This window comes from Daldinia childiae (genome assembly GCF_008694065.1).
Source record: "Daldinia childiae strain JS-1345 chromosome Unknown Scaffold14, whole genome shotgun sequence".
Taxonomy (NCBI): domain Eukaryota; kingdom Fungi; phylum Ascomycota; class Sordariomycetes; order Xylariales; family Hypoxylaceae; genus Daldinia; species Daldinia childiae.
The window spans coordinates 217,051-227,054 of NW_022984655.1; the positions used below are offsets into that span (position 1 = coordinate 217,051).

A 10,004-nucleotide genomic window follows, 5' to 3' on the forward strand; every position below is an offset into this window, starting at 1 on the left:
ATACTGGAGCGAATTATAGATATGTACTGGAAGTATATATTACACTAGATAGCTCGATCAGATGGCCGACATTCGATCTAGGGAGATAAGTTGCGATCTGTAGTATGCCAAAGTCGATGAACGGAGTTTTGTTTCTGTTGATTCCACTCAACTGTCGAATATCATGTATCACAACTTGGTTAGTTTGCCTCTGATATGATAGTATATTTATATATTGCAGGCTGTCGTATCGCAGATATCTACCAGATGAGGCAATGGGTCCATCTACATGCCATAATTTAAGTTATCAGGACACAATTGGCGCCAGGACCCTGAATATTGAAGCCAAGGACATGCACGAGAAAATACTCTACATGATAGTCGTATACCACGGACAACACCATGGTAATAACGGCCAACGATAATCTCCCTATCTCCCTACCCACCATCGGATATGTAGCCGGGTTTCGGGCATCAAGCCGAGAAAATAGTCCCCCACGCTGAATAGCTTCCCGCCAGTCCCCGGACAAATTCACACGCGAGACAAGATAACCAACATGGACTGATTATCCCTCAACATATCACCACTCCGCGTCAGATATGTACGTCAGCCCAACGACCCTGAAGATGGGACAGTTCCAATTGACCTGTAGCAACCCAAACAAAAGCAATCGTTCAGCCGGCTCAATGGAAGCATTAGTCGTGCAACGCCTTCTCTCAGCTGCTGCTTGTATGCGGTTAAGAACAGCACCCGCCGATACGATACGAATAGCTGGTAATACAACCTATCGATCGGGCTAGTAAAACTTACAGCCGCTTGCGTTCTTAGGTTACGCTCACGAGAAAGGGGCGTAGGCGTAGGCGTAGGCGTAGGCTTCCTTTGGAGACTCGTAGGATTGCTTACGATCGAGGATTGCTACACAACTTGCAAGTCCCCAGGATATGGTCAGATTGCTATTTCTGGGGAAATGCCTCAGTCGTAGGGCAGGGACATGGGTATCAGGGATGTTTCTCGGGACAGAGTGTGGGGGGGTGACTTAAGGAAGCCTACATACACTAGTGATTGAAGCTAAAGAATACATCTTGTTGTAGAAGTGGAAACAGTATTAACACATACTGTTAGGTATCCATCTCGTGTTGACCTAGTTAATAAGGTATAGACATTTGACGATGAGATCGAGTCGGTAACTACCTGTGTATGTACGGCCCTGAACGTCGGTCTGAGCTGTGATACTCGGATGATCAATCTACGTTGTTTAGCCTCGCCCGACTTCTTAATTAGACGTCACCATAATAAGGCTGGGGAAAACGTAAGCTCTAAGAGATAATCCGAGACAAACTAGGCGACGGGCAACAGGGCAACAGGAAGCTTCACCGAGTCTGTTCCACTCTATGTACATATCCAATTTTCCAGCCAGCCCGTAAAAGGAGTTTCATTGATAGGTGCTTATTGGCCTGCATGTACAAAAGTATTCAATAAGCTACTTCAATACACACAAATTTCGAGTAATCCGTTTCGCGGTCAGGGAAAGGCTACGGTGATAGCGCGGGAATAAGATCTTACTAAAATACTTAGGTACCTGACTAGTCCCGGTAAGGTTAGAAGACGGTTCGTTTGGAAATTAGTCAACCAATCACGGCGTCTCGGCTGAACCGTTTGGGGAAATCGATGGCAGGGTTTGCGTGGCACCGGGAAACCAAGACTTTACAAGATCGTCCCAGCCGCAAGCAGGGTGCAGTATGTACACTTCGAGAGTTGGCCGACGCCATACATAGGTATGTATACATATTCCCACTGTATGTATGTATGTACATAGAGAAAGATCGACCTCTTCTAGAAGGGCTTCCAAGCATTCCAAGCATTAGAGTACTATATAGATAGATATGTAAAGTTTCTAAAGGTGGGAGACATTAAAGCTTTCTTGTGCCTGCCAAGCTTTCTTCGCAAGGCAGCTATCGGCATGTTCTATCTAAGAGATCGAAAAGTACCTAAAGATCAGAACTACCCTTTTACTTTGTGTGAACCTTTTCTACATAATTGAGAGTTGGATTTGACGTGAACCTTTAGTGTATGATCGGCATAGGATCGTTGAACCGTATCGCAAACCAGTTATGTAGCAAACTAGACCGATATTCCTGTAACTAGTACCTAACATATCATACATACATACATCCATAGTAGTAGGCTCGAGTCCTCTCTCACATGCTATTAACAGACTAGTAAACAAAAGAGGCTTTTTCCGCTTCGTCCAAAGAGAAAGCTAGTAATTGTGATAATCCCACGCGACTTACGGATTATGGCGGTCCATGCAGATACCGCTTATTTGAGGGGTGGGCATATCTCGACATGTTCTAATTTCCAAAAAGCTCAAGTCGCCCAATGTATGTACGTACAGGTTACATCATGCATAACCTTCACATATGTCGCGTGACACTTCTGGCAACGCTCATCTTTTCCCATGATGAGATATCATTTACATTAGAGGTAATGTATGTATATGTATATGTATGCACCATATGGGGTGTGGGCGGTAGGCGGTAGGCGGTCTGGGTAGTGTAACTATTCCCAGAGCCGACAAATGACAAATGACGATCATGAATATCCTTGATCATTTAGTTACAAGGATATTTCATGATGACTTTTAGAGCTTCCTTATTCTCGCACCCCCTCCCCTAGAAAACTTAACACGTAGTGCCGCCGGTGCGCCGCAACAAGTGGGCTGCGTCTTGGAACAAAATCACTCACCGGCGCCGTTTAGTATCATAACTATTATTACTGGAGACTAATCAACTTCCGGCCTTGCAGCTTAAGGGGTCCCAACTATTCCGTACCTAGGTAGCTAAGCACGTATCTAGCAGTTGAGAACAAAACCGGCATTTCCGGTCGTTTCGTGAATAGTATATATAGCCTCCTCGTCGTCTCCTTCACAACCTCTGTCTTCTTCTTACCTCGAGTGTTTTCCATCAACAACTTCCTTAAGACCAATCTCCACTCTAAAGCACCCTCTTTCTTCACTCTTGACCAGTTCTTCCAAGACTTAGTCCGCCAACGACTACTACTTCCAACACATTCACTTATACAAACCTTAAACTTAATAACTCACAAATCTCATCCGTCGCCATGCCTTCCGTAGACATCAAGCAGATCGTCGACACCAAGCCTCTGAGCTTCACCATCAAGACCGGAAGCGGCAAATGGCAATGCCAGATTCACAGCGACAGAGCCTCATAGTAAGTTTGCTATACCTCCCGCCCGGCCACCTATCGTAGCTTTTATTCACCTTGGGGTAACGAACGACTAACACGCAAACCTAGCGAGCGCTCGCGCACCACAAAGGCGCCGGGAATCTCCCGCATGGATTCCGGCCTATCCACCTCGACGAGGTCGTCGACCAGCTCGGTCGCGAGCACCTCGTCGCACTAAACTGTCTACATACCCATTACACAAGTGAAATAATCCCCCCATCATCCAAAGGGGTGGGGGAAACCTTGCCGTCGCGTTCCGTCCAAACGGTCCGGTCTCGCGAGGGTACACAGCGCATGCACAATTGCTGGAATTGGTCGAGTTCTTCTTAATCGGGAATGGGTAATACGAAGATTGGGGGGGAGGGACCACCTGATGCGGTATTATTCTGGATCGGCTGAGGCGGGAGGGAAAAGCTTAGCTTGTTCGGTCATATCGGCTCTGTGCCACCCCTCCCCCCCGGCCTGCAATAATGGATACACATGACGGGATATAGGTATCGAACATTTGGGGGGGCGTGGAAATGCGGGATGGCGCGACTCCGGATCCAATTGGACGGGAGAGGGTGTTGGGGGGTGGGAGACAGGGAGGGACGTCAAAAAGGCGAATCAACCGTTGATTCGTGATCAATGCGTTGAAACGGACCCCCCAAACCCTACCAACAGCAGATGCACGTGGGCAGAAACTGAACTGAACAAAGAAGTAAAAACAGATAAAAGACTGAAAAAAAAATTTGATTACTACTGTTCCTATTTTTTTTAACATATTGCTTGTTTGCACCTTACTATCGGACTTTGGTTGTTCGTGATAGGTAACACCACCATTAGCAACGAGGACGAATCGGATCTGGCGATTCTACATATTTACGTGGAGTAGTTGTTATATGTTTGTCCAAATTCCGGGTTGACTTCGATTGCCCATCTTAGATTCCTAGATCATCGACGTTACATCGCGAACCAGACGTTCTAGCAGGACGTCGAATGAAAGCTATCATCTATACTAATTGGACGCATAGAGCAAGCACATGCCAATGGCTCATCCAACAAGTCCCGGAGCCTAATCATTTGCTGTTTGCAATATGTCTGGGACTATATAATATAGGGGGGTATTGGGGGGGTAGAGATCCAGAGATGATGCTACGAGCGCCGTTGAAGCTGCAATGACTACCTATCTAGCATATGTAGGTAGGTAGGACCTCGTCGTATCAGACGAGATAAGAGCGGCGCAACGTGCTCTGAACGAAGGGTTCTTGTGGATAGGGGCCCGCGTCAAATTCATACCCAACTACAACGTTAGGTGATGGTACGCTCACTTAGACGCGCGACGTGACGTCCCACGACAGCACTTCACATCCCATTCTATCCCATACCCCCATCTGCATATAGTGAGAGTGGACCTCAAGGGAAACTCGCCCATTGCCACCATTCCTAGCGATGATACTTACTTCTATCTGGCTATCAGTCTCAACGATCGTGATGGACGCCTAGACCAATGGGTTAAAGGTCGGTGCCGCCGTTGTGTTACGAGGACGTCGTGCTGGCTTCGCAAAGTATCACCTTCGCGGTTTTGAGCTGCTCAAGCAAGCTGAGAGGTCTGATATAGCTGTGGATTCATGCTTGTAACACTGGATAGTGTTGGGTTGCGTGCTGTATAGACGCCTAACTAGAGATTCTTATCATTCCGACCCTCGAGGTGGTAGACGGTAGTTGACGTGACGGCTTGCCGGTCAATAAACGGGCGGGGGCATGTCCGCCTGGGATATAATCATCACGGCGGCAGTTTGGAAGTTTAATAACCTGGAAGAACGAGGAAACTTTCTATGGGGACCTTTTTAGCCTTGAGCTGAAGACGAAGCCGGCGAGATCCCTTGCTATAGGGCAGATAGAACCGCTTTCTTATAGGATGGTTATTTACTACGTCCCTATATAAGACGGTGTAAGAGAAAGTGCCTTCCATCTTTTAGAACATTACGAAGCACTACGTGTTGGCGTTGTAGAGGCAATCTATCGAGTTCGTAAGAAGGTATGCGCGGCTTATGTGCTCGTAATATAAACATCAACCTAAAGACATCAAATAATAGTAGAACTGCCCCCAAAGTTCCTCGGATCAAGAGTGTAAGTTTAGGAGAGAGAACACGGACATCAAGTTGGCGATTCGCTGTTATAGATTGACGGATATTCTGACCGGGTTTAGCTGCTTCCGAGCGTCTGTATGGAGGTGTTGTCTATGATTAATAGATTTTGCGTGGTATTGCAAGGTTACTTACTAGCTAGGCAATGGATTGTATCTAGACCATGATACTCTCCTTGGTGAGACTTTGATAGATATTCCAAGTTACTTTTATATGCTGAATAACCGGCTTATATTCATAATTTGGGTCATGGGCACCCTTATTTTAATTGGGAAAACCAAAAGCGCCGGGATTTAACTAATAGTGTTATAAACGGCTATTTGTATAGGTATAAGTTAACAATATAATGCTGAAGAGCTTCACGATATTGTTTGGAGAAGCAAATTGCATATGGAGAAGAGAATTAACGCCGAAAATCTTATAAAATGCCATATGTAAGTGGTACCTTGCATCGATCCTTTTCTGGGTCAGCTTAACTAACGAGGCCGCCAAGCTCTCGCTAATGAACGATTAGATTCGGTTGCTATCCGAACAATCCGAGGCCTCCGCAGGCCGCAATGCGAGAGTAATAGGCGAAGTAAAGTGGTTCTCTATCTCATTTCATCGTCAACCCTTGTAATATGAACGGAATGTTTTATTTGGTCCTTCTAACGGGTATATTGAATTGTTACTGATAGTAGGTACTTGCATGGCCGACACTTATAGTACATAAGAGGTAGTTAAGCTAAGAGTGAGGCTCAAGCTTGTAGTTGAATTACCCCATTAGCCTTTCATATAGATATGTGTTTGATTTCAAAATAGTGATACAAACGTATCTTAACAATTAATAAGAGAGGCTATTGTAGATAAATAACTTTATGCAAGGGCCCGAATTTAACAACCCTAGATTCGTGGCGGCTCTGTGTGTAATGTTGGATGTACATATGAAGATGGAGGATGTGCCTTTTAAGAACCTTGGAAAAGATACCCTCAATTTAGACAAGTACATCCTCAAGCGGGGCATGAATTTACCCCACTATAAGAAAGTACCTATGTACTGCTATCTAGGGTATCTTATCAGGGAATAATGAGTTTAATGCTTTCATTTGAACTATGGTAGATAAGATACGATCAACTAAGACATGCATGCTCTATGCCCAATACAAGTTTCCAATTATAAAAGCGAATAGTTATATTCAATATAACTTTGAATAGTGGGAATTGTCTCTCTTTTATAAGGCTGTCTCAACTTTTATTACGAGAGTATCTGCCTTCCCTTTGCCGCCGGGTCTGTCTGCCTTAACCATGGCGCAGCTCATTGGCTTATAACCCTATTACGCAATGAGGCGTCGAGTTTGAGTTGCGTTGGGAGGTTGCGACTGTGCCTTGCCTTGTACCGTACTTGACCTCGACTTACCTCGCCTGCAAGCCCGAACCTTATTAGGAGCGCGGCCTCGTTGCACTGCTCCGTTGCAGTCACCTATCATCCACCCCCCAATTCCTTCTCCCCTTCTTATTCTCTTCCCCTCTCTATTTCCTTTCTTCTCATCTTCATCTTCATCCTTTTTTTTCTTATTAATTGTTCGCCTTCTGTATACGATATCGAAGACGGAAAGTTGTCTTGGTAGTTTTATAGGGCATTTATGTCCCTACCAATAGGCAAAAGGCTTTAAAACATGCCTGTTCCCGTTATGGCTAAGGGTAAGTGAAACAAGAAGTCATTTGTCGTTTGGATGTACTTGGCTACCCCACGTCTAAGGACCAAAGTCGTTGCGGATCGCAAACGTGACTGCCTGCTGGTGGCTCGAGTCCTAATTGACTGTGGCGAATAACGCGTACAAATCAGGATTCAACGAACCACGCAAGCTCGTTTCTCTATTTCTCTTAGCATTTACAATCCTATTTGATCCTGTAAATTAGGCATCGTCATTAATTTTATTTCACCAATACCCTTTCCTAATAGCTTCAATAGCTTTAAACAAATACCTTGCCTCTCATACCATATTTCCCCTCCTTTTTTTTAGTCATCTGTTTTCTGCTTTCTCTTGGAATATTTACAATATGCCACCTATTAACCATGCTGCCGTCTCAGTCGGCGTTGTCGCCCTCACGGTTGCCGTCGCAGCTGCTGTAGCAGTCTACGAATCACCTGAACTACAGCGCATGGCAAGCGACCTCCGACGTCGAATTGCCATCGCACTCCACGCTCTCGGCGACAGTATTACCCCCGCAGAACGAGAGAATCTTTTCAACAGGCCCGAGGATGCCGAAGGATTTTTACAATCTCGAGGTTTCGGTGCCGAAGGAGAACCGGGTGTCGACGCTGACGATGAAACCCGTCGAAGACAACGAGAAGAGATAATGTACTGGAATGCCGTGCGCGAGGAAAAGAAAGAAAAGGAACGTAAAGACCCGGAGAAAGCAGACACTTCGCGCCGGCGGCCTTCGACGAGAGGTTCGAGTTTCGATGACTTCATGCAACAGGATAACGCCGCCGAGAAGGGTGCCTTTGTTTTTCAATCAGGATCAGAGCCCCAAAATACCGACGGTTTACTTCGACGACGTGGAGAAGGTGCCCGAGGTCTCGCCCAGTCTGTCTATACGAATCCCTTTACTGATGAGCATGGAATCGACGAACACATTACTTTCGAGAACAGCTTAGTAGACCCCGAAAAGGATGAAATCGAGTCGGATATTTACAGCGCTAGCACGCAACTTGGCGTTAAGAGCGAAACTTCACAACTTGCTATTCTATCACCAGCTCCTACTGACGTTATCCCGCCGTTAATCAGCATTGAGAACCAGGCCCCGGCTACGCAAGCACAACCTGTCCAGACATCCGAACGAGAATTAGGCCCTGACGAATTCATGACTGCTGGACAAGAGGACAGAAACGATGCGTACAGTTCTATCCAGGCTTGGGCTCATGACGCTTCATCCGCCAGCTTCTATTCGCCTCTACCAGTATCACCTGCTGCGCCTCTTTCGGATGCCGAGTTCTTGAGTGAAGGTGTTTTGACCCCAACAGACTCCGCTTCGCTAGCAGGGTCAGGTGAGGATGTTGGAGACGATGCTGTATCTGCTAGATCATGGACTGAGGGCCGACATTTCGATGTTATGAGCGATGACGATGGCATGATGACTCCTGCAAGCTGGACTGAAGTCGGAAGCGTTGTAAGCGAAAGTGATGCTGGCGTAGCGCACGCAGCACAGCATTAAGAAGGATATATATCTTTCGTCTATTATTCCGCATATTCTCATGGCATGGCGTATTTAGGTAAAGGATTCGGACATTGAAAGGATAATGGATTCAATATGGAGAGATGGATTAGGCATCCTCGATTATCGAGCTTTGATTTGTTTTGATGGTAGAGAGTTTGGTTTATAAGATGTAGTATTGCGCACTAAATGGGTATCTACGGCTCGTCTCAGATAAAATGAAAAAAAGCATCCCGCCAACCCTTACGCTCAGTCTCTAGGGAATTCTAATCATCTTTATCGGCATTCTTTACCCTTATAACCCTTGTAATGTTTAGTGGCGGCCAGACTTGATCCTTCTACTCGCCCTTTAGTAATGTCTTCTTATAGTCCTCAAACAACTGCTCTATCGGCCCCCCAACTAGCTCAGTCCAGAACGCCTTCTCCTCATACCTTTCATTCCGTAGCTTCTCATTCATCCGGCGTATAGTCCCCTTACCGAACCGATCTTCGAGGTATTCTAGGAAATATGCCGTGCCCTGGTACCCGACGTCCCATTTCGCAGGGATTTGCTCTCGGCTCCAGTGCGGCGGCGCAAGATCGCATTGCAGACGCACCCAGTCGGCCACGCCTTCGATCAGGCCTCCCGGCGCCCGACCCTGTCCGTTCCATTGGTAGCAGTGGACGAGCTCGTGCAGCAGGACGCCGTTGATCTCGGCGGATTGCCGGGACGACGGGGCGATGGAGGAGATGTACCGGAGCGAGAAGTGGATTTCTTTGTGGTCCGAGTCTAGGTCCGAGCCGGTGGTGTAGGCTACGCCGTCCATATCTCGCAGGATAAGGGTTACGGAACGTGTTGGCGGAGGCGAGGATGGGGCTTGGGAGTATAGTTGCTTGTGGATGGACTCGATGCTGCTGCTTAGCACGGTGGCGGCGTTCACGGACGACAGGAATATCGAGGACCCCGGGTGTGCGATGTCTTGGACGTGTAGACGTAGGCGCGGGAGCGAGGTGCCGGAGGATGAGGTGTCCTGGTTTTTGTCGCTTGGTGTCTCGTCGCCTTGAGGTTGCGTGGGAATGGCGGACGGGGCCGAAGTTGGAGCTGGAGCCGGAGCCGGGGATTCCGCGGCGTGAGACATGCCGGGCATAAATATGGGTTGGGGTACTGGCGTAGTTGCTGGAGGAAGAGACATAGACAAAGGAGGGTTGGTTTCCTCTTTGTTTTGTGAGACTCTGAGATGAATGCGGAGGGTTTCGGTTCCAAAGAGGTTATTGGCTGCGTTGAAGGGACTCATGGGGTGAAAATAGGTTTATAATGTTTATGTATTTATAGTAGTATAGAGGAAGGAGGGGCAGTTACTCAAGTCTATAATCAAATGGGGTAGGTATTGAGATGAATGTGTGGTTATGTACCTAAGTGTAAGTCAAACTTGGGGGTAATTGCTGTTGTATTTAATAGGGGTTGTTACTACC

General features: G+C 46.9%; 3 protein-coding genes across 3 annotated transcripts; 2 read left to right on the plus strand and 1 right to left on the minus strand.

The window, feature by feature from the left end:
* Nucleotides 1–3,100: 3,100 nt before the first annotated feature.
* On the plus strand, nucleotides 3,101–3,403 carry GL218_08804 (uncharacterized protein; the record flags this gene model as incomplete). Its single annotated transcript, XM_033585613.1, has 2 exons — nucleotides 3,101–3,210; nucleotides 3,295–3,403. 2 exons carry the CDS (start codon nucleotides 3,101–3,103, stop codon nucleotides 3,401–3,403), a joined length of 219 nt encoding a protein of 72 aa, XP_033440194.1.
* A 3,991-nt stretch (nucleotides 3,404–7,394) lies between these two features.
* GL218_08805 (uncharacterized protein) lies at nucleotides 7,395–8,552 on the plus strand (the record flags this gene model as incomplete). Its single annotated transcript, XM_033585614.1, has 1 exon — nucleotides 7,395–8,552. One exon carries the CDS (start codon nucleotides 7,395–7,397, stop codon nucleotides 8,550–8,552), a length of 1,158 nt encoding a protein of 385 aa, XP_033440195.1.
* Nucleotides 8,553–8,890: 338 nt separating this feature from the next.
* On the minus strand, nucleotides 8,891–9,826 carry GL218_08806 (putative pbsp domain-containing protein; the record flags this gene model as incomplete). The annotated part of the gene is made up of 1 exon (XM_033585615.1): nucleotides 8,891–9,826. One exon carries the CDS (start codon nucleotides 9,824–9,826, stop codon nucleotides 8,891–8,893), a length of 936 nt encoding a protein of 311 aa, XP_033440196.1.
* Nucleotides 9,827–10,004: the final 178 nt, after the last annotated feature.